The sequence below is a fragment of the Falco punctatus genome (genome assembly GCF_963210335.1).
Source record: "Falco punctatus genome assembly, chromosome: 1".
In the NCBI taxonomy this organism is placed as follows: domain Eukaryota; kingdom Metazoa; phylum Chordata; class Aves; order Falconiformes; family Falconidae; genus Falco; species Falco punctatus.
The window spans coordinates 112115226-112139278 of NC_137580.1; the positions used below are offsets into that span (position 1 = coordinate 112115226).

Sequence of the window (24053 nt, forward strand, 5' to 3'; positions counted from 1 at the left end):
TATAATGATTGTCAGTCCTGTTACCAGCTATTCTGCCATTGCTGGTCTCCCACCTATAAAAAACTTTTTTTATACAAAAAACATCCTGCCCTCAAAAGGTCGATGCTTCCAGATCAAAAGTTGCAGCTTGCTACTTCTCCACACCACTGCACAAGGACAAAGAACTGTTACCAGGATTACAAGACCATGTGACAAGGGTTTCTGACTTACTTTTCTCATATCGCATACAGGGCCAATACCACAGTACATGAGCATAATACCTTGACAATGATAGCACACCATCAGAGCTATTTCACCTTTCAATGCCTGTGTCTTGCTCTTGACCCTCTTCTGTTGTCTTCTTTCTTGTTCTTCTATTTGTATTTCAGCTTTGCTCCTCCAACTTATTCATCCCCTAATAACATCCAAAACCAACTCTTATTTGTACTTTTTCCTTTTGAGCGGTGTATGTGGCAAGAAATTTCTTGCTTGATGCTCTTATCCATGCCCCATAACGCGCAACCACTGCTACCTATGACCTAAATAATATCCACAGTATAAAGATTTCATTTGTTCACATCTAGCTTTCAAATCTCTTACAGGAATGCTTTAAAGTCCAATTGCTCTTGAGGTAATTATCTGCATTTTTAAGAGCTTGAACCTCTTTCTGAAGCTGATAATGAACTATTCGTATAGTTAGGAATTGAGAATAGCATGTAGGAAAGTGACTACCATTATCCAAGCCACGCATTCGTTCAGTGGATAAGTGCAGATGTTTGACTTCAGGACTTCAGGAAATGATGTTCAGGGAGGTCCTGGACACCCTCGCCCCCACCCTCCCCACCCCAAGAGACCAATAGACAATTTAGCAGGTCATTGTATCTCATTGGAGATCATAATTTGTCATGAGCCTTTTGTGAAGGAAAAGTCTAATTTACAATGTTATTGTGTAGATATACTGGATGTGTCAGCATGTTTTGAAAGGCTCCTCAGAATGAGCAACTGGGGTGAGAAGTTATGCGCTCTACAGTTCCCCTCCTGCAATAAAAGCAAGGAATGCCTATATTCAACCCATGCTGTTTTATCATTCCTCATTCTCCAGAATGACCAAAGGTAAGAAGGGAGTTTTTTAATGTTTGTAAGTGAAAGCGGAGCACGTTGTAGTCTTGATTGAAAGGAACTGAAAGCAGTCCACTTGTTCGTGAGAGCATTCCTACTTGCCACAGTTTTTCTCACCTCTCCTGGCAAGTAGCTAGGGCAAGCACACTTCAGAGAAAGTGCTTGCAGTCCTAATGTTATTTAGTATTTGGGAGACAGGACAATGTGAAGTTGGGATAAGAAGGGACTTAACTGGACTTTTATTGCATTGTAATTCTGGCGTTGGAGTGGCTATTACAGGTGGCATGGTTATGAGACAAATGGAGCCTCTGCAATGCTTATCTGGCTTGGATATCTGAAGCACACTCCTGACAGGTTATCTGCTAGTCTCAAGGTTCAAACTCAAGTAAAACTATTTAGTTTTGTATAACCCAAAAGTTTATTCCACACCCCTCCTCCCATTGCTGTGTTTGTTGGTTTCATATATATATATACATATATCTCATCACTGGTCTGAAGCTTTGTGCAGCTGCTAGGAGAGTATTTGTCTTTGCAGCAGAAGGCACGTTGCTCCATGTCACATAAAGAGTGTTCCCCTCCCCCAGGCTTGGCTATTATTTATGCAACATGATCTAACACAGAGTGGCTGGGAACCGATGGTCCAGAGTTCATTTCCAGTTATTATTGTAGTACAGAGTCAGTCTAGTTAGAGGTACTTATTTCCAGCACAGAACATATACCCTTTGAAAGCATAAACAAGCTGTAAGTCAGTTTTACTTAGCTTCATACACAAGTGTTTCAGCTAAACAGGAAAAGCAAGCTAGAGTTGAAGCACTGCAAGAAGCTGGTTCAACAGTCATCCATCCAGTAAGGTCCCTTCCAGTAGAAGAGATATACAAGGAGGACTAAGCTCTAAACCAGCAGTGGAAGTGTCCCTTTTTTATGTTGAGAGATGTATTGAGTACAGTTCCTAGCTGTGCCTCAGTATGTGTTTGAACTTCTGAGCTAGGGCATAGCTGAATAAAACATGCAGAATTACCTTGCTGGGTTGGGGGTCAGACTTCAGTGGCCCTAGCAGATGTGGCTATTCTGACTTTAATGGCCTGAGCAATTACACCTGCTGTCACAACCCTGTTGTGGTATGTGGGTGTAGCTACTCTAGAGCTCAGTCATCCTGGCTACCACTAATTGAGCTAGTCATCTTAACTGCAATGCTTTTCTGTCTTACTATCTAGGCTACTACTAGAAATCCTTCACAGACAAGATCACCCAAGGCCCTGGCTTTGAAGGCAGGCATGTTCAGAATTCGTTGGCGTGGTGTCCTAGACTGGAGATTAAACAAGTTGAGCTAGGTGAATCACTACCCTCAAAGTATCAACCTCTAGCATTGGGGTACCATCTTCAGTGTTTGTACAGTCCCAGCAACAGCAAGCTGGTTATAACCATAGCCAGCACCAAGTGAGTAAGGGTGCTTGGCTACTAGCAGTAAAGCTTTTCTCAGCTGTGCTTTGCTGAATGCTAATACAGCAGTTTTATACATTTGAGGCTGAAGAGACACTTTTTACAGCTCGGTATCTGTATTTGGAGATGAAACTACCGATGGCAATTCACTCTCATTGCCTTGTTCCAGCTAGTAATCTGTATGCTGCCCTGGGAAACAGGGGGTCATACAGCTCATGGAAACAAACCAGTGTGAGAGGCTGTTAAATTCAAAGGCAAAGTTTAATAGGGCAGTACAGCCTGAGTGGAGAAGGGTAGCCTCTGAGCTGGAGAAACAGGTCACACGGGTTTCCAGACACTCTGTCCTATGCCAGCAGAGCACCAAGGCTGCAGGAGCTGGATGCTCTCTGGTAGGAGCAGCACCAATACTTTGTAAGATGAAAGTTTAGCAGCGTTGAGGCTCCATTGAATATTAGAGTGTTTGAGCTTTGTTCGGCAAGAGTCCATCGGAGTACTCACTAATTTAAAACTTTGCAGTTAATTATTAAGTTCCTCCTACAAAGCACTATTCATTAAATTCACAGTTTCTAACCCAAGACTAATAGCTTCACTTTGGTCCTTGGTGTAGTCTTTCCTTAAGGGAGACACCAGCTTGGGTATCATGGTCCGACCATTTGTGCTGTATTTAAGGAACAGAGGTGACATCCTGCTTTGTCTTTGTAGAGGCAACTCCTACTCTTCCTGTTGCCTCACTCTTTCTGCTCATGTCCCTGCAGAATAACAGGGGGAGCAGGAAGGAAGGAGAACTAGTCCAGTACAAAACCTCATTCAACACACAGTCAAAGAAACCCGGCAACTGAGCAGCAGTTCTATAGCAGAGTTAAAACACGTAGCTCACCTCAGTAACTTCAAAACAAAATCAGGAAAAAGGCAATAAATAAAGCCTGTATGCAACACCATTCTGCTTCACAGCATTTTCCTACATCTCATGTTAAACCCAAATTTCTTCAACTAGGCTTTCATTCTCATTACAGTAACGCTGACTCCTTTAGTGGGATGGTCTTGGGGTTTCAGAGAGGATTTCCTAGCTGTAATCCACTGCAGGGAAGTCCCTCCAGTGTTTTTTTGGTGATTGGCTATACAGAATGCTGTTCTCCTTTGTTCCTAATTGCATAGAAATAAATTTCTCTACCTGTTAAATTTCATGAATCTTTAGCCTTCTGCAAGCAGTAGGGTTAAGTGAATACACTAGGAGTGTAGTACTTCTACATTAGGAAATCAGGAGTGTTTTGGAGAAGTGATTCTTCAGCTGAGGATACCTCAAGCACAATTGAAATTTCTGTGTTCATGGTCCTGTAGGCTAATTTTGAGATGTGCTTACTCATCGTGTTGCATGAGAGTTGGTTTGGGGATACTTGCCTGGTGGGAGGCATGTCTTAGACTCTCATGGGCTAGGCAGTCTGTTCCCTTACGTTGTCATCCCACTTGTAACTCAACTATGCTTCACAGAAGTTTGCCTGGGACTGTAATGCTTCTGATTTTGAGACAGCAGAAAGGCTAACCTGAGGACACATGGGACTGCAGAAAGAGAGGGAATTGGAAAGATAAGCTGTGTGGGTTTACATGTTTGTTTTCCAAGAAGGAAAGAGAGCTGACCAGGGAAGCAAACTCTGTGTGATTCCCAGTTACTAATGACATACCCAGCCCTAGAGGAAAGATAAAGAAAACTCATACAATCCATTGGCTCAATTTTATTTTTTTAATTGTTTTAGGAGTCTTTTTCTAGAGCTGAGCTGCTGTGGATGACCTGCTTTCTACTTGGCAGCTGAATCTCAGTTACGCTTGCACAGATTTTTCGTTCCTGTATTTCGTGCCTCAGTGCATTGTATATAGAGAATGCTTCCAGAGTGCTAAAATTGGTGAGCAAACTGAAAACCTCTGATCCCCCACTGCATGGCAGAATGTACCGAAGTTTTCCTTTTTTTCTTCTTAAAATCTGAAATAAGGAAGCTTGCTTTATAGGTTCAAAGCATTTTGAACAGAGCAGGTTTTAGTGCATTTTGTTCTTTCTGACAATCCCCAAATGCAATCTGATAGCAGCTTGTTAAAATAAAGCTGTTTTGCTGTTTTTAAAGACAATTTCAGAGAATGTGGCGAGTTGCCACATTCCAGTTAAGCAATTTCCTATAGTTGACATATTTAAATTTTTTTTAAAAAGCGTGGTTTTCTCAGCTGTCTCCCTCCTCCATTTTCTCTGCAAGAAGCAAAAAAGACCCCCATCACACAGAAGCCCCCACCCTTTTATTAATACTTAAACATTTGAGGTGAGTATTCTTTGGGAAATCATGGAAGGCTAGTGTCTCTGTGGCATGCACTTGGGTGTTTTGATTCATTGTGTAGTGTAAAGATCTTCTGATTGTAAACCTCTGATCTCTTAGAAACAAATGTTTGTATGGAGTGGTGGGGAATATTTGATATCAAAGTGTGGTTAATGGGTTACATATTTACAATCCAGTTACAGTGCAGAGCCCAAAGGTTTTATAGCTGCATACTTTTTAGTTGCTCTGGAGAAGTGTGTTACCGGTGTATTACATCCTAGTACAAAAAACAGTGGATGAAAGACGCATACAGCAACAGGGAATCTACCTCAGGAGCTGAAGTCTGTCCAGCTGTATGACGCTAAATTATTCTTAGATTTACGACTGTAGGTAGTACAAACATCTTTACATAAAGAAATAAAAGCTTTTATGTGAATCGGGATTTTTTTCATCTCCTCCCCCCCATTTATATGGCTTCTCACCTGTTCTTCAAAGATATTCAGATGCATTCAAAGAATCCACTGCTTTTTGCTGAAAGTTTCAGTAGAAGTAGTGCTGTTAGCAGCAGCTTGGAGCAAACTTCACTTGTCTCATCCGAAGAACACAATATAGAGGCTTGGCACTGCTGACTGTAACATACATGGCAAACTTGAATTTTTAAGAACTGTGTTGGTTTTATAAATAGTATTTTCCTTCATGAGGGTAGATTTGGCCTTTTTTACTGCAGTGGACCTCAAAAACAGCTCAGTAATAGAATCTTTGGGAATCCTGCCCTTACAGATTTCAGCTTGTGATAGAGGAATGAACGGGTAGTTGTTCAACCATGTACAGCCATGCTGCTGTATCTGATGCTGTGTTACAGTCTGAAGTAGTGAGGCTTACTTAAAATGGCATGCTATTTCTCACTGAAGCAAGGGGTTAGCAGTAACTGCCTTGCTGAATTCAGTGGGTGGATGCGTGTCCTGTGAAATCAGGTTTTGGCAAGTGCATTTAAAAATGGAGTAACCGATTTAAGAACGTCTGCTGAGTAATCGAAAAGGAAGAAGGGCAGGCAAGTCCTCAAGGTAGTGAGTAATGCTATAGCTTCCTATTTTTGGGTGACTGTGCTCAGTCATCTCCCTCTCTCTTATCAGTTGAAGAAAGTGATTGGCAGTGACAATGTTGTGGAGGCAAGACTCAACATGAAGCATTTTTTTGCAGGCAGGCAATGGAAATGGGCTCCAGAAGAGGAAACACTAGGCTGAGGACCAGCTTGAGCACCCAAACTGCTTATATGGAGCTACCAAATGTCTGTGTTTCCAGCTTAACCAAGCACAAGGCTCTAGTGTTGACTGTACGGTTAGGGTAGCAAGCAACATGAACAGGACTTAATCCAGCATTTTGGGAAGTTGGTGAATCTGTGAAATTGGTTTCAGTTAACTTCAGTATTCTCTGAATCAGGTCACAGCTGGAAAGCTAATGAGTCCACTGCTAATTATTTGCACTTTCAAGATTATACTGTAAACAGTCTAGTTGAATTTACAAATTCCTTTTGCCAAAACACAAAAGAGAAATAAGACTGTGAAGAAAGGATGGAGGTAGAAAGTTTTTTGGTTTAGGACATTTTGGACTCAGAAGCTAAAGGAAGTGGATGCTAAAGGAAGACTGCTGATACTCAGGGAACCCTGCAGCTTTGTTCACTCATCGCGTGATGGCTGAGCAGATGTAAGTTTTGTTATCTGTGGAAATCCTCAGAACAGCTGAGCTCTGGAGGGAGAGCTGATGTGCTCTATTTTCAAACAGGCCAAACATTGGGAAAGCTGTATGCGGGCACTGACTTTGTGCCTATGAGATAGGTAAGAAGCCATATGCAGTGCTGCTGGATCCTTCAAACGTTTGTAGGCCTTCACTGTTATTTCTGGCCTTGTTACTCTGGAAGTGTTGTAGGAAGAATTTCTCCCAGCAGTGTTTTATATCACACCTAGCAGGAGGTGTAATAGACTACCAGTGGCATTTAGAGTCTTTCATTGTACAGGTGTGGCATTCCAATTTTCAAAAGTATCTTAGGGAAATTAGTATTTTCAGCAATGCCTAACATACGTGTCCTTTTGGAAAGATCAAGATAAAATACTGTAAATAAAAGGAGTCTGAAAAAAAACTTGAGTGATCTTTGTATAGTGATAGTTGGTTGGCTGAAGTGAAAAAATCTCAAAGCTTAAGGAATGAATTTGTATCCAGCACTCAGAACTGTCAGTTTGCAAGCAAAAAAATACAACATAGAATCCCTTTGTCTTGCCCCTGCTCCTTAGGAGGGGAGTATTTCCATTACAAAATAGCATGCAGGCTTGTTACAATGGCTTTTTATTTTCTTATAAGCATTCATTTTTTTTCTCATTTCTGGTCGCTGTTAGTCAGGAGAGTACGTCCTCTGATGCAGTCATCTGAGCAAGAGACTGAGCAGAAATCCTGAACCACAGAGGCTGCTGAGCTTATTCTCTAGTGGGTAACCAGAGGAGATACTTTAAGACAAAAGGGATCTAACTAAGCAGACGTAGTGCAGAAGGGGTGATGTATTTTGAAGAGTGTTTCCTAAGGAAACTATGAATGCATAATGCATGAAAAGTGAAAGATACAAAAAATTGCAAAGCTCAGCAGATAAATGGAATGAAAGCTAACAAGTGTATAAACACCTTCACAGAAATATTTCTACAGGCTCTGGGATTGTTTTCTGAATCTCGGAGTGATCTGGAGTTCTGTGTGGAAGTGATGGCAAATATGAGAACTTTCTGGCTCCAGAGACCTTTTTCCAATCCCCAGCTGGAGTGAAAAGTCAGGCTTAGATTTTTCAAAAATTAGGCATAAAATAGTTTTTGAACAAGCATGCAAAATGCTTAGATTCTGATCCTGACCATTCCCTTTCATTATACATTTAATGCAAAAATGAATTCTTTTTAAATGCAGGGCTTTATTAAAAAAGTATGTTTTGAGAACTTCTGATTTGTTTCCATAGAATGCTTTGAAAATGAGAAACTTGCCTAAATCACTTTCATGGAAAAGTCTTGGGTTTAACAAACTATTTGTGACAATACACTTTGTTTAAACAAACAAAAACCCCCACCTCCTCTACTGGCTAGGCACAGGGACAGATGTCATGTGTGGAGTTTCTGTGGAAATTCACAGAAGTAATGGATATTGTATCTGGCTTAAAGATGCTAAGCTTCAAGCTTGTTGTCTTTGTACACCTGTGTGATCATTTTTCAAGTGTTGATTAAAATCTTTCCAGGCTGTTGTATGATGCCAGATAGCTGTTACGGTACTGTCTGTTGTACGGCCAATTGTTGCTTATCAGTCTCCTGTGTATTTTTCCTCATACAACCATTACTAGGTCAGCAACTGTATCTTCCTCCACTTTCTAAGCAGGCACAACAGGTCTTAAAGTCTGAGAGTCATAAAGAAAAAATGTTATTTTGTGGGGTGGGAATCTGAATTCAGGTGTCTCCACTCTAAATACTGTATTTGTACTTAAACTAATGATTGAAATGCCATGTAGTTGCTATAGGCAAATGTTAACCAGTAAGATAGAGCGCAAAAAGAGATTTTTGGAAAAACAACATGTGAGCAGTGAGCCATGGCAGCTTTCTCATGCAGTGTCTGTGAAAAGAGAAATGTGACCCCAGTACTTGCCAAAATAGCTCTATTCTTTCTAGTGGAAAGCTAATAATTTGTAGCATTTCAGAGAATAAGGTTTCTTAGCTAGGATTTCCCAGGGTGCAGACATAACGTCTTCAGCTCTAAGACCTGCAGCCTGCTCCTGCGTAGGCTTAACCTTTTTCTTTATAAACTTCCTCTCCAAAGTCCAGCCCTGCAGCAGTTTGGGGAAGTGGTGTGTCAGAGGGAGTGAGGGGAAGGTGGGACCCTTGAAGTGCTCAAATAATTGAGTCAAACAAGCAGAGGATTTGATTTTGTTGTTTTGTTTCCTTCCCTTGGTCTGCTAGTAAGTCCAAGTGCTGCAGAGAACAAACTGCTAATCTGTTTCATTCCCCAGCCAGTACCTGGGGGGTATGGAAGAGGTAGGTTTGTGAATGTATTTAATTTTATTGAGGCTACAGAAATAGAAATGTGTAAATCAAAAGGGAGATGGTCAGGAAGGCAAAGGGAGGAGAAATGTGAAACAAACATTTTGGTTTTGGGACAGACAGCATCCTGGGCAGTAAGCTGCTTCATTAAAGAAGCTCAGTTCCTTCAGACAGAGTAGTGGGAGCTTTCAGGTCAGACATGCAAGGTGTTGCCCTTTGGTCCCTTGCTGTCTCTGAGAGCTGTGGGTGCTCAGTACCTTGCAGAATGAGGCTTGCAATGAAGAGGAAAGGGAAGTGCAAGAATATGACGGGGACCTAGAATTAGTCATTCCCTTCCTGACCTTGCTGAAGGAAATGTCTGGCTTTATATTTTTTGTTGTAAACTCTACTTCTTTATTTGTGCTGCAGGTTTACAAGTGCACATGTTGTTGGTTTCTTTATTCCCGCCTCTCCCACCATACTTGTCATATATACTTGAGAGTTCTTCTGCAGATGTGTGAGAATGATTAGTTCAGTCATAAAAATGATGGAGGATATTGTCTTTAAAAGCACTTTAAGTTTTGAATTTTACAGAGAGATCTATGAGTTGTAATGCAGCCCCTATCCCCAAAATGTGACCTGGTGTTTCCTCTCCAGATTATGAACCTTTCATAATCCTTCTCCCTGTCGCTTGCTGCTTTCTGGCTGCAGTCATTTTAAAACCGGCAGGGATGCATGGTAGTTGTTTTCTTTATGGGAGGAGAGATACAACAGATTTGCCAGGGCACTGAACAATTATAGTTATAGGGAGAAGCGTAGTATTGGTGTTATCTTTGGGCTGCATCCACCTCTGTATGACTTTGTGGCCTACAGCAGATAAGTGGGACAAGTAATTGTTTACCTGCAATACATTGAGAAGCCCGTGTTGTATTGGGATCTGAGCACCTCATAAATTCCTCCCTTTTCCCCAGCTCAGTGAAGTAGGGTAGCACTTTGTACACTCTCACAAACCAGGAACTAAGCCTTGAAGACTGTGTGATGTGGAACTATCAGAGTATTTAAGCTCCTAACTCACTCTTGAAGTCTGCAGAGGATCTGGACTGCAGTGGTTTGCTTAGGAGTGTGCAAGAAATAGGAAGGAGTGGAAGGAGCTGAGCCTAGGTTTCCCCAACTATCAAGAAAGATTTATTCAGGGCTAATCTTTGCTTGGGGCAGGGAGATGGAAGTCTGATTTCTTGAGGCTCTCGACATTTCTTTCAGTGCTGTTACAGTGTGGGTCAGTGTCTCAGCCAATGTAGAATCTCTGGAAGGGATCTCGGGAGATCCTTTTTGCTGTCTTGCCAAAGGCATGAGTAGCTCTGCTTACTCCATTTCTGACAGATGCTTGTTAACTTATTGTTAAAGACCTTGGTTGAGGGCCAGGACTCTGTTGAACTAGGCTTTGTGAACCCTTAGCCGTTAAGGACCAGGTTCCGGACTGATGGGGATACTCTTCAGATGGTCACCCAGTTTGTTTGAGCTGTTTGACATTTGACTGCAGGTGAACAGATAGAGGATCTGGGGAGCCTGTGGAAGGAATCAAATGAGTGAGAGCAGGGGGTGTGCTGTGCTTGGACAGAAGTATTCTTCATAGCAGGGCAAATCCATAAACTTGCTAAATGGCACATGCAGTATTTTCACAAGTGGATGGGAAGCCTTAACAGGTCTGTAGGCCAGTTTGGAGTAATGATATCCTTCAGTATGCACTTTGTGCAAGAGGAAGTATTAGTCTTCCTGTGCTCCATATGGAAATACAGTTAAGCCTAATGAAGCATGGCTGAGCTAAAGAAGCTAGATGGGTGGTGGAGAGAAGTCTGAGCTGAGAGGAGCTTGAGCTGCAGATCTGATGTGGCAGCAGCAGGGTTGTGCTCAGCAAATGCTAAGTACAGTTCTTAATCTTGCAGAGAGCTCTTGTTCTGTTGCAGTTGCATGTCCTCAGGTTGTAAAGGAAGGGGGAGGGCTTTCATTTTTAGTGTTCAGTGGGTGTGAAATCTTTGATACTTAAGCAGAGGACAGTTCCTGTAGCTGCATTAGGCTTGATGCCTCCCTAGGATGAAATCTTTGGAGAGAATCATCTTATCAGGCACAGCGAACCACTTGATTGTGCAGTTTCATCCTCCCACTGTTAGCTGGGGAGGCTCAACTGAGTGTTTGCAGCTCTCAGTCGTTGGGAATGTGAAAAAGAAAGGAGGGGAAAGAAAAGGAGTGGTATGTGGCCTCCAAGTGACCCAGAAATGATGCTGTCTGCATCATCTGACAAAGCAGAAATAACATACTGTAGTGTTTGGGCAGTGGCTATTGTGTCAGCCTCAGGCATGACTGGAGGTTCAAAGGAAAATCTATCCATCTGGTGTTCCATCTCTCCCTATCCCTCTACCTCTCTGTGCTTTTATTTACTAACTTATTTTAAGGCTTTTTCCCCCCACCCCTCTCCTAGAGCATACCTTGTCTGTACACTTTTCTGCTGGCTTGTACTGGGTCCTGTTTTGCAGAGTGTGTTTAGCAATGCATTGAGAAACTATTTCCTTTTCTTTTATAAGCAAAACCAAAAGTCCTTAAGTCAGCCCAGACACCCAGGTTCTGCAGAAGCAGCAGGCTGTCAGTTGTTCTGTACAGAAGCTGCTGCAAGTAAGGCTGGCTTTGAAACTGCACGCGTAGACCCTCAGCCGAGGTGAGCTAGCACAGCTCACTTGTGGCATGGTGCAACTTGCAGGGCGGTATGCCCAGAGTGCAGCTGTCAGTCAGGGGGCTTCTTCCCATCCGTGTCATTATAGAATCATAGAATCATTTAGCTTGGAAAACACCTTTAAGATCATTGAGTCCAACTGTAAAATCATTCTGATTTCCTCTGCTTTTCAGAAGCATCGTCACAGTCAGTGCTGCCATGATCTAGCGGTTAGATCAGAGGACTGAAAGTTAGGTCTTTTGTGATCTGTTCTTAGAACTGCCCCTTCACTTTGTGCAAATTATTTGTAATCCTTCTTCCTCTTTCATATTTTTAATAAAGTCCTACTGCATGGGGTCTTGTGAGTATGTTGAGGTTTTTAAGTTGTTTTTGGCATTCAAAGCAGTGGCAGTGTTCTACAAGCTTTCTTTTTCAAAGGGGACTGTGCCAGTGGTCCGGCATAGCAGTAACCTATGTACCTGGTACCTTTGATTGCACTTGTACAATCAATGGAGAGGTGGATAGGAAACAGACCCAAGGAAGCGAGTACTCTGGCTGCCCCTTTAGCAGAGGTAGAACTAGAAGCCAGGCCTCACAACGCAGACAGGGGTCCTGCTCACTCTGCGGTGCTTCCTTGCTGAATGGGTCAGCTGGGTTTGAGTAAGAATGTAAATTCCACAGACTGCAAGTTAGTGTCTGACATGTATGTGAGCTCTTTTTCTCAGATACCATCTCAAATAAACAAGTTAATCTGTTGCCAGTTATTTCTTTGTAATGTTTTATCTGCTAGCTTGGAATTGTATATGGCTGGTCATGGAAAAATATCATCCTTTAGTGGATTCAGTTCTGTTGGTTTTTAAGGGCAAAGCCATAGGGGTGAGAAATGGAGTGACCTCATTTGTTAGGATACAGATAATTCCTTGAAATGTTTTTTGCATCTTTTCTTCTTATTTTGGGTTGTGCATTTTGCTCCTGTGTAGCTCTCTTGTGCTTGCCTTGAAAAGAGCTGTTTGAATTCACTGCTGAATTCAAGGTAGCTTTGAAGTTTGTGAGATTATAAGACTCTCCAGATGAATCCTGCATCATCTGAGTGTTCCTAATGAAAGCACAGATGGGAAGGATGGTTTTCTCTTTGGTCGAACGAAATGTTCTATGAACAGGTTTGGATGAGTTTTCACTGCAAACTGAACATATGTCATGTTAAAAGGGTACAGACCCACTCCCTCCATTTCACCAGGCAGATTTGGTTTTAAAACAGTCAAAACCAGGCATTGCTTTACTTCTCCCTGTACTGGAAAGAGATCAGTCCACATTGTTATAAGGCATCTTTATACCTATCCGCACAACAAGCTAGTTCACTGAACACGGAAGGGAAATGAGCATTTCCGAGACTTCAGTTGGTTCGTGGTGGTGTTCTGATCAGATGATGATAACAATTCAGATAGCTGGGGGGTATTCAAATGAGTCAGCTGCTCAAAGCTTAAGTTCACAGAAGGAATGGCTTAGTCTTGGGTTGTGCGATGTGCAGGAGTTGCAAAAACGTTTCGTTTGTTGTTAGTTGAAGGGTATTGTGGACCGTTACTTTGAATCACAACGGTTAGGATGGTTGAACAGCGGGCCTCCCTGGTGCACAAGAAGTGGCTTGCCCTGTGTCTGCAGATCCCTGGCAGAGCTGAGGCGAGAAGCTGTGTCTTGTGTTCTCCATCGCCCTGGGCTCTGTGTGCAGTCTGCAGGACAGACCAGGAAAACCTCAGCGCTATTTCTGTGTAATGATTCTTTGGCCTTATTCTTGTCTCTTCCCACACCTCATCCTGGTGTATTTCTTCGGGTCTTCTCTGGCCCCAGGTAAGTGTTCAGGCTCAACAGCACTCTGCGCACAGACTGTGATTGCATTGGTTACTGCATGCCAGGGAAGGTTCTGCTCCACGCGCTTAGCATTGCTACATTTCAGTCCTAAATGGAGAAGCCAGCCAGCACTTGTACTCCTTTGTCTTTGGTGTTTGCTACTTTCCACCAGTTTGGTATTCCCACCCTGTTACTGTGGTATCCAGGTGACTTATTAGCTCTGTTGTGATCATCTTTCCAAAACCCGTGAAAGAAGGGCTGCTCTTACGGCCGTTTCAAAATGGGAATCTGAGGCAGAGCAGGCAGTGACAACCGTACCTGAGAAGTGCCAGACAGCTACCCTCATTGCTGGGCTGTACTTAGGAGTGAGCTGCCGTGCATGCCTGGCATCTGGGAGGTCAGCAAGCTGTTATCTCATTGTGCTGACCACCTGCACAGGGGCTTTCTGAGCTCTTGTTCAGATCACAGGCTCCTTCCCAGCTCTCAGCTTTCATACCTAAAAGCAAGCAGCCTTGCATACAGAATAGCTTGCTGTATAAAAATGAAACACTAGTTCTTTCCTTTGCAGGGATCAACTCCGTTGCACCTTTCTTTAACTCAGATGACTTTGAAAAAAAAGCGTCCTGAAGTACACTCACATTGCTGCTGGTCGTGGAATGGTTCTTGCGATCTTTATCAGTTTCTCACATGGTTGCAGAGCATGACTTCAGAGACAAATTTGGCAAGTCAGATTCTGACCTCTTTACATTCTCTGCAGTGCTTAGGTTGCTCAAGATTATTATTTTTTTTTTTTTTGTCTGACTTAGGGTTTGTCTATATAATGGCACTGGGGAAAACAGATAAGTGTCAGCTAAAGGTGTGAAGTGAATCCACTTTCACTGAATGCCTTAAAATGACTCATCTTACTTTCCCCAGTTTCCCATGCAGATAAACTCTGAGTTCAGAAGTTCTGTCTTCTGTTTCAGGAGGTAGAAATGCAGAACCTCCCTCACTGTATGAGATACCGATCCAGCTAGTGCAGTGTCCTGCAGCAGCAGTAGCTATTGTCTGATGCTTCAGAGAGCGTACCCTTGCCCTCTGGGTCCTGTTCTTGGCAGGAGGTTAATAGAGGAGTTCCTTCCTGGTTAATTCCTGTCTGAAGAAAGATAGATGATTTGCATTTCTCTTAGCCACATGTAAGAGCTGGGTCATACATTGATCTGATCCTTTTAAAACTTCAGCCACTGGCTTGTTAAATTGCAAGGCAGTAAGTGGTTGTAGGCTTGGAAGTATTGGTGTAAGCTCATATTTATTGACTTTTCAAGTGCTGCCAGACTCCATGAGATTTCATCTCCTGGGACAGGAGAAGTATGATCTGCTTTTAAATATGTGCTTGATTTGTTGGTTAAATAATGACAGTTGTTTGTTTGGGTATTGGAAAAATCTCTCTTCTAAACATTGAGTTTGTTTCAAGTCATCAAGAAAAGTTGTAGGCATCAGTCAGCAGAACACTTAAGTTTTGTGGAAGTGTGAAAACATGGTATTTGGTGTGAAATGTATGACTGAATCAGACTGGGCCTCAAATTGTTGATATTCTGAAGAAATCTCAGCTGGCACTTTGGTATAGCAGAGTCCTTATCAGAGTCCCTCTAGCTATCCCCAATTTAGTGTATAATTTCCATTTTGTGCCTCAGTTTCCCTTTTTTATGAATTGAAAATAATTTTGCAGTTTGAATACTGAATTCATCCAGCGCATCCTTGCAATATCTCCTTGCTTACAAAGGCCTCCTGAATTTTGCACCCTGATGTCAGTGAACTAGTTTTACAGATGCCATTGCTTTCTTGTCTGTCTTGCTATATCTGCAGAAGTGCAGTTGAAGAACTTGTAGGTGTTTGGGTTTTGTTCATCACCATTTGAACGCCCAGCTGTTGCCTTGAGGTCACGGGTACAGGCAAACTTGCATCTCAAGAGATCAGCTGTTTGTTTTGTATAAATAAATAAAAAAGTACAAGCTTGGCACTTTTTTTCTAAACAACTTGAGTCTCATTTTCGCATATGCTGTAAAGGGATGTTCATTTAAAAAGTGCTGTAAAGAGGAGATAAACGTGCATCCAGGAGCAGACCTTGCAGCACGTGCAGTTTTTACAGCAAACAAGAACTCCTGTCCCGGCCATCAGCTGCACCAGAGAGAGAGAAGGAGGGCTCTCCTGGAGCACACCCCCTAAACAGCAGTTTACTCCAGCTGCTCCTTATCCTGTCTCTGTTCTTGTTTTTTCCCATCTCTGGGTTTAAGGCAGTTGGAGTATCACTACTTCTGTTGTGGGGTTTGCCGTTTGTGATGAGTAGGATGTGCTATTTGGCAAGCAGGCAGTGAATAGCTTACTATTGGTTTTATCTCTCTGTCTAGTTTGTGGTTGGAGACCTGCATGTTGTTTGTGGGTTTTTATGTGCGTCACTGAACCCAGAACTTTTATTATATTCTCAGAAAAGGGTTTTGCAACAGCTCAGCTATTAAAGCCAAACCATGTAGTTTAGTTAGAAGTCTGGGCAGGAAATAACAAAATGAAATTCATCCTAGGGGAGAACCGTGGTGCATGTAGGGTGGGAAGAGAATGCAAATATACTATTTATAGGACTAGGGGAAAACAAATTTGGACTTGAAGAGTAAATGCAAAGGAGTTATCATGGGAAAACCAGACTTGGCGATCTAAGATACTCAGATCTGTGCTGTCAGACTGCTTTTCCATTTTTAAGAATTGTATTTTTGTTATAACCCGACAAAGAAGTTTGACATTGACATCTGCGCTGCACAGAGTAACTTCCAGCAGTATCCTTTTAGAAGTTTATGCTGTGGATGACACTTGTCAAGTGAAAATATTTGAACCTGTATTTTTTTAAAGCAGTACGAAGACAGTTGAAGTCAGCACCTGCTCCATCCAGGGAGTTCATGCAGTACAGGTAGGCATAGCCATGTGCAGGGTGGAAGAGGAAATATTATTTAATTTGCTCCCAGGCAAACAGCAGGTCAGTGGCAGAGCTAGTAGTGGAGTCCAGCTCCCCAAAGCCAAAGGTCCATTCTCTTATTCATTAAATACGATGCTTCTGGTGTTAACATTGAAATTGGTGGGGAGAACTTTTGTAGGGAATGCCAGGATAGTGACTGTACTTCCCTCAAAGCAGCATGCTGTCCTCGTGATACTGCAGATTGTAACAGAATAATGTGCGGCATACATTTTTTGTATAACTTCTTTTACTTAATTTGTGATTTTCCATTTATAAATAGATGATAAGTCCTTCCTGCCTTTCGCTGTGGTTTTTGGAACAGATTCCCACAGCTTTTCTTGCCACTGTCGGTGCTTGCACTTCCCTGCTTTATACTGGGTCATGTGCTACTCTTAAGACATTTTCATATAATGAGTGTTACATATAACTAAGCATGGAGCGCTCTCTTTAGGGAGTATGCTGATCTCTCATCCTTCTCCCAGGAAAATAAATTTTGTCTGATGGGAGGTCCTACACTAAAATAATAGATGACAATCCGACTGAGGAGCCGAGCTGCTACTTTTATACATAGGCCTGTCGCAGCTGGCTGTACCAGTTTAAAAATCACACTTCTTCTTTCCCTAGGTGCTCAGCAACCTTGAGGTATGCCCAGGAATGGGAGGGAGGTGAGGTGGCCCAGGGGAAGAAGCAGTAACATACCACAGTACCCTGGGAATTCTGCATACCGCGACTTACATACAAATGTGCAACTGACTTGTTTGCCTTTGGCTGGATTTTGTGGTTGTAGTTTGTGTATCAAAGTGCGTATCATCATTGAACCTTGCTTGGAATGACTTCCAGAAAAAAGAAGAGCCTTGGGTGATTCCTGCCTTCCTTCTCCTGTCTATGACATAACTATTGCACAGCTGGGAAGCTATGGTTGGGTTACGTAGGCTGATTTCTGGCATATTGGGGGCTACTGAGTAGTCCTCAAACTTTCTGCTTCTTATGAGGGGACCTTCCACCTCTATTCATACCAGTTCTTCGTTGCTTCTGTTGCTTCCATTCCCAATCTGTGTTCTTGGTTAAGCTCACTTCTAGCCCCTGGGTTGCCAAGAATCCCCTCTTTGAAAGGGCAAATGTGCTCCCCACACTTCTGTCAGAGCTTTGACATCCTGTTCCTGCCTTTACCCGCAGCAAAGTCCCTCTTTCTTATTCTAATCTCTTCCTCCCTAATATCTTTTGAGGGAAAAACTCAGGATGCAAACATGGTACATTTGGAGACCACGTGAACAGAACCAGCAGTACTGAGTGGAACAAAAGCCTAATCATGAGATTGTAGGCCTTTCCTGTTAAAAAAGGAGTTTTAGGACAGATAGGTGAAAGTCAAAGTCAAGATACGCGGTAGTGTTCAGTCTAAACTGTGGAACAATTGCTGTAACTGTAGGAGACAGTGTTTCCAGCTCATCCCCCCCGGTATGGAGTTACCCCTCGCTGTGCACAGACTTACTTGTGATGGCTAGGTAGATCTGCAGACCTGCGCCGCATCTCACGCAGGCCAGCTGGCTGTACTGGGTCAGGATGTGTATGATACAAAGCCAAGCCATGAGGTGGGGGAAAAAGCACAATTGGAAGCAGAAAAAATTTAAACCAAGTACTTAGCAGGAAAATACTTGGAACAGCATCTTCAAGCTCGTTTCTGACCTGACTGTGAACTGGAGATCTCGCTGGATAGGCTGTTATGGGAAAATACGTGTGACAGTGAGAAAGCAGAAGGTCATGACTAAGCCAGCCAATGACATCATATGTGCCCCTTGCCTGCGCTGAGTTAACTCTGAAGGAACAGAGCACGCAGAGTCCAGAGCCATCTTAATTTAGGGGTGTTTACAACTGAAGGTGCAACTGTGTGGGAGAGTACAGCTGACAGCAAGTTTACGGGTACAGGCAGAACAAGCTGCAGCAGTGTTTAAAAGTCACATAGTCACACTAGCATATGGCACTATGCTGAGGGAGCGAGCTGCCTTGTCTGTAATTGGCACAGAGTACAGGCACGGGAACGTGGCTGTTGGCGGTGCCCAGGCCCTTGCTGAGCCAGTCGGAGCCCAGCTGGCTGCGGTAGAACCGGGGCTGCCTGCAGGGGCCTGCCTTACTCTTCTCTGTGGCATGGGACCTGACTAGAGAAAGCAGAAAAGGGGTGGAAAAAGGAAGTGCTATCATCCCCTTTTTTATAAAAAGAGGTACTGAGACTGAGAATGATTGAGTGGCATTTCCAAGGTAATTTCTTTTAGGTCTTATGCCTCAAAGCCATGTTAGGAAGTTCTGGTTAAAAGGTTCCTCTGTTTTCAGCTGGGTGGTCAGAGTGTAAATGCAAAGAGATGGCTAAGTATTCTGGGGCATGGCAGTCCTTTCATTGCACAATGGCCTGCCCTAAGAGTGGCACTGCTTTGCATTTCTGTATTTGTTGCGTAAAGAATTTGATTCGCTTTTGTATTAACACAGTCTCTAACTTCATGGCATTGCTGTCTGAACTCAGAAGTGTGTGGGCAGAGACAAACTTGTTGTTATACCTGATAGTTTCTAGGCTTCAGATTGCTCATAAAACAAAGCCCTCAGCTAATTTTACAGGAAAGCACAAGCTAGAAATGCCTTGTCAACAGATGCTGGCTTTCTTCGTTACACAGAACTGGTGCTGCTGCTAGAATGCAGTCAACCTCCAAGAAACATCCAGTGTCGTGTTTTGGTTGGGGGCTGCCACTGCCACTTGGCTTCACTGGCAGGTGATCTGTATGCTGCTTGCATTCACGTGGAAGTAGCTTAGTTTTGAAGTTGCAGCCACAAGCATCCAGCTGGATATGCTGGGCTCCCAACCCTGAGGTGGGGTCACTTCAGTCAAATGTTGCTGCACTCTGTTGCCATCTCAAAGATGACCTTCAGGGCTTTTCCTACTCTTGACTACCAGACCTTGGCCATATGCCAAAACTGAGGCCCACAATGGCTTGAGTCCCAAGAAATTGTGACTGTAGCTAGAAATTGGTCTCATCAGCCATTTTTAAAAAATAGTGTTAGCAGTGTAATAACATAGCAGAGCGTACTTCCTCTGTGCAAGTACAAGTTCTCCTGCTCAGTGCTTGTTTATGGTTAACTGTGTTTCTGTGCGTGTTCTGTTATTATCCCCTGCAAAGCCTTGCTGATTTAGTAGGCTTGTGTGCAAGAGCACATGGATGAAACCTCATGATTATACATTTGCAGGACTGGGTCACAGTAAACGAGATGAGAGGGAGAAAGACTTTCCCCCTTTCAACAAAACAAGTGATTCCCATGTGCCACCAAGGAAGAATTTGCATTTGTTCTAGGACAGTTATTACGAAGTAGTAGCTTTCCCGAACTGATGAACAGGCAAAAAGCATTATACTCCATATGGGGGTTGTTCAGTTGAGATCAAACACAATATCTATTTCCCCTGTAATATCTAACATATCCTTTATCTGGAGAAGGAGGAGATGATCTAATTCTCTTTCCCGTATGTAACTGAGATTGTGCATACAAGTCATGTATAGCATCATTCAGATACATAGAACAAAAATATGTTGAGCAGAAACTTGAGAGATACTATAGTGGTTAAAGAATCCATGTTTGTTTTTTTCCTTTATATTTGTAGTCTGATCTTGTCCCAAAAGCTAAAATTTTTTGACTAAGAACATGTTTTGGTTTATAAATCACAGATCAACTGACTTGCTTTGAGGCATTGTTTTGTTAGGAAGGTTTTGAAGCTTAAGTCTTCCATATGAGAATGTGTGACATAGTGAAGAATTTTTTGAGAATATTTTCATTTTGATAAGCAAACATAAAGCACAAATAATATTCCTTCTCATCCATTTATTTTTAATTATTTTTCTGTGCCTAAACTGAAGGTTTCTATGTAGTGCATTTGGCATTAGATGGTCAGGTGATAAAAGCTTTGGAATAAAACTTTAGAATAGAACAGAATACATACAATGATCATCAGGCCCAGCTGCCTGAATTTTTGTTCTTCTAAGATCATTTGGTTTAATGTTGATTTTGTAATAGAAATGCCCTTCAGAAAACATGTCTTGGAGTCTTTGGGTACTCTGGCTATTCCTGCCTCACTGATCTTCTAGCCTAAATGAAGGCCAGATGTAAGAGAATGTAACAACCATACAGGACCAATGGATGAGCGGGCAGATAGTCCTGCAGGTTAGACTAGCAATACCCAAAGCATCCAGGATGAGGTTGCATGTACATATGCAGTGCCTTTAAACTGAACATAATTAATTGCTTCACGTGGTTTGGATGCCCTTTCCTATTTTGGCATGACACCCAGCTTCTGCACAGAACTTTTGTTGATACGTGTTTAGAGAAGAGTCCTGCAGGGATGGGCCCTGCAAGGTCCTGCCTTCTGCTGAAAGGTTGAAGAATAAAGATGCTTGGTGTGAGGGAAATGCTTCCCTGTATGAATTCCCCTGAGTGCTTACAAGAGTATGTAATTCTTATATCGTGGAAGAGCCCCACTCACAAACCAGCATCCCCTTTGGCTAGGTACTGTACAAACACTGCCCAGGAAGATGACAGCATACCCGAAGGAACTTAACTGTTTACTTTCTGGATCCCAACAGGTGAAACTGATTGACTACATCCACCGACAGCGGCAGTGTAAGCTGAGTGTGCCCCTGAATGACAGGACAGCAGAGCTCAACAGCTACCCGAGATTCAATGACTGGTTAGACATTGTCAATGTGAGGAAAGAAGTTGTACAGGTAAGGGGAAAACAATCCTCAGCACAGAACCTTCCTGTCCTTTTGAGACATTCCCAGGTGCCTGCTGGGTTTAAGTTAGCTTCCTGAACTTACTTTCAGGCAAGGTGGGAGTGTGTGGATACACAGAGGGACCTTTGGTAGAAAGGGTGTCCGCTCTCCCAAAAGCAGTGATCACTCAGCAGAGCGCCGGAACACTCCCTTCCCTTTATCCTCCTCCCAGAGTTAGTAGGCACCTTTTCATAACAGCATTTGAAGGAATGCCTCACACATACTGCTCAGTATGAGACAAAGGTCCTGCGTTACCAGGACCTCCCCTCCTTCTGCCTGCTAGGTCTGAGAATGATGCCGTAACTTAATCACTTGTTACCTTTTAAATAATGGTGGTGATGATGATGATGATAATAATAATAATATACCGTACTATATTCTGTGTCCAGTACCAGCCAAAAAAGGACCAAGAGTTACAGTTTTGTGCGCTGATGTATCCAACAAATGGACAAAAATGGTGTTACAGACTATTTATTTCTAAAAGCCTTCATGCCATGATTATAAATTAGTGAAGATCCAAAAATAGTCAATAGCACTGTGTCCCTCTAAACTTAGACTAGCAAAAGGGGTCAGAGTTTACAAGCTTGTCCCAGACTGATGAATTTGAAACTGTGTAGCCTCACACAGCACTCAGACCACAAAATCAAGTGGACTAAGTGCAAGCCACTAATGGGCAGGGGGATTTTAATCTGGGTTTTGACTGGGTGGGAATCTTTGTTTAGAAAAAAAGAGAGTTTTTTTCGTTTTATACACACACATCCCCATCCCATAAGTAAAGTCTCTGGTTCAAACTAATACCAAAGAGCATTGCATCAGTGTAAAAGAATGGAATGAGTAACTCTCCTGTGGTGGTCTGTGGTGGCTAGCATCAGCTGTTCATGCTCACAGACCATGGCTCCTGCTGATCTTTACAGTTTAATTCTTAACATGCAAATGACTGCAAGTCTCTTTACTGCACAGAATAATCTGACACTTCTGATGGAATAAAAAATGATCACATAAGCCAAGGACCCCAGCCCCTGTCTCTGGCACATTGTTGTTTTTGTTTTGTTTTTTTTTTTTTGGAAGGGGAGCCTGAAATTCCAGCAGCATTTAGATGGTTACTGGGAACTCCAAGGCACTGACATTAGATTGGTCCCTTGGGTCTGAACCGTGCATGACTACCTGGTGCTGTTCTGTACTGGGGACACTTCAGCTCAGTCTAGCAGCAATGGCAGTATAAGTAGAGCTTAGTCCACTGGTGGCTGAACAAAGCAGAAAAGGCTTTTTCCGTTCTTTTCCCCATTTTTGGCCCTGCAGGCTGGATGACAGTGTTCTCATTCAGTTTCCTTTGATCCTTTCACAAGGAAAAATTTTCTTTGACTACAGCAGGAATCTGCCTGAGTGAAAAATTCCACAGATTTTCATGAAAGTTATTCCAACTTGGTCCTGATGTAACTAAGCAGGCTATGGTGAAATAGGATGAGTTCAGGACCAAGTTGTTCCTTTTATTTACTACTGTTTACTCTGAATGTGATGCTGGATATTGCCTTCCAGCCCAGCAAGGTTTTGGGTAGCACAGCTAAAGGTGCAGCAGTGACAATGAGAGAACAGAAAAGCAGCCTGGTGCTGTGGCCAAACTGCCAGGCTCCTAACTATTGTTGGTTTCTAAGGTTACTGGAATTGCCTGAGCCTAAAAGAATGTCTTTGTAGCTCATTTTTAAATCTTTTGTGATGCCTGCAGAACTGGGGGAAGGGAAGAGGTGAAGAGAAGGGGTGGACTTGGATGAAGGGGGAGAGGGAGGTGGACAGTTCAAATCTGCCACATCCTGCTAATTCAGGGAGCAAAGAAGGTTGAGACTGCCCTTCTGTATGTGTTCTCACTAAAAAGGGTGAACAAATTCAGTTTTGGTCTAAGGCAGTAAGAGGAAATTTTCCAGTTGTTTATTATTTTTATTTGTGCTCTCTTGCTACCCCCTCCCAAGTAATGACCAGTGTAATGAATATGTTCCTTCTCTGGGACAGAAATACGAGGTGTACAAAGCATTTAAATTCCTCCGTGATTCCAAGTGTATGGTGATTTTTTAGAAGTTTGATATCCATTTCATGCAGCTGCAGACAGCTTCTGAGGCATTTATATTAGCTGGACAGGAGAACTGCAACACCGATTGGGTCATTAAAATTATTTTGAGTAGACATGATGGAACAGGTTGTAATCTGGGGAAATGGAAATAGCTGGACTAATAAATGAATTGCTCTGTTCTTGCAGTGATCTTTTTTTTCTTTTGTCTTGTTATGTCACTGCTTAGAAAATAGCAATGCAGCCACTGTTTGTGTTTGTGGCATGGACTTCAGCAGACAGTGTAGGGGAGATGTTTGTCCATGATGAGTTGTCTTTCAGAAATGTTACAGGTATCACGGGATCATTCCTGCTCTTGCTTAGATTTCATACGGCATGTGAACTGCATTTCAGCTGAATGCTTTCAAAATGGAAATCACTGACAGAAGGAGCTTTAATAGGTTAGTTATTAAGAAATATAGAATGTTTTCCCTTAGCTTTATGTACGCTGCCTGTGACGTGACTGGGGAGAGAGGTGGTTAGGGAGCCTTTAAAGAGACGACTGAGTAGGTCAGACAATGAAAGCTGGGGCACTCTGGTCCCATACCTGGTTCTGTGGCTGGTGTACAAGGTATGACTCCCCATCTCTAAGATAGTTAGCTCACTGTAAAAAATTGTCATACTAGGTTTCCTTCTTAATGCTTCCAAAAAGTGCTGCAAAGAGAAGGAAAACCCCACAGATCTAACAGTGTATTCATGTTGGGCACATGGCCCTCTCTTGAGACCTTCAGGTTCTGAAACTAGTTGGGAGA

At 42.7% G+C, this 24053-nt stretch overlaps 1 protein-coding gene across 1 annotated transcript in view; it reads left to right on the top strand.

The window, feature by feature from the left end:
- Nucleotides 1–24053, top strand: part of KSR1 (kinase suppressor of ras 1) — a 70568-nt gene that overhangs the window by 17007 nt on the left and 29508 nt on the right. The window contains exon 2 of the mRNA XM_080374254.1: nt 21015–21155. Within this exon, the coding sequence (XP_080230380.1) occupies nt 21015–21155 (141 nt within the window). The remainder of the gene's footprint in view (nt 1–21014; nt 21156–24053) is intronic.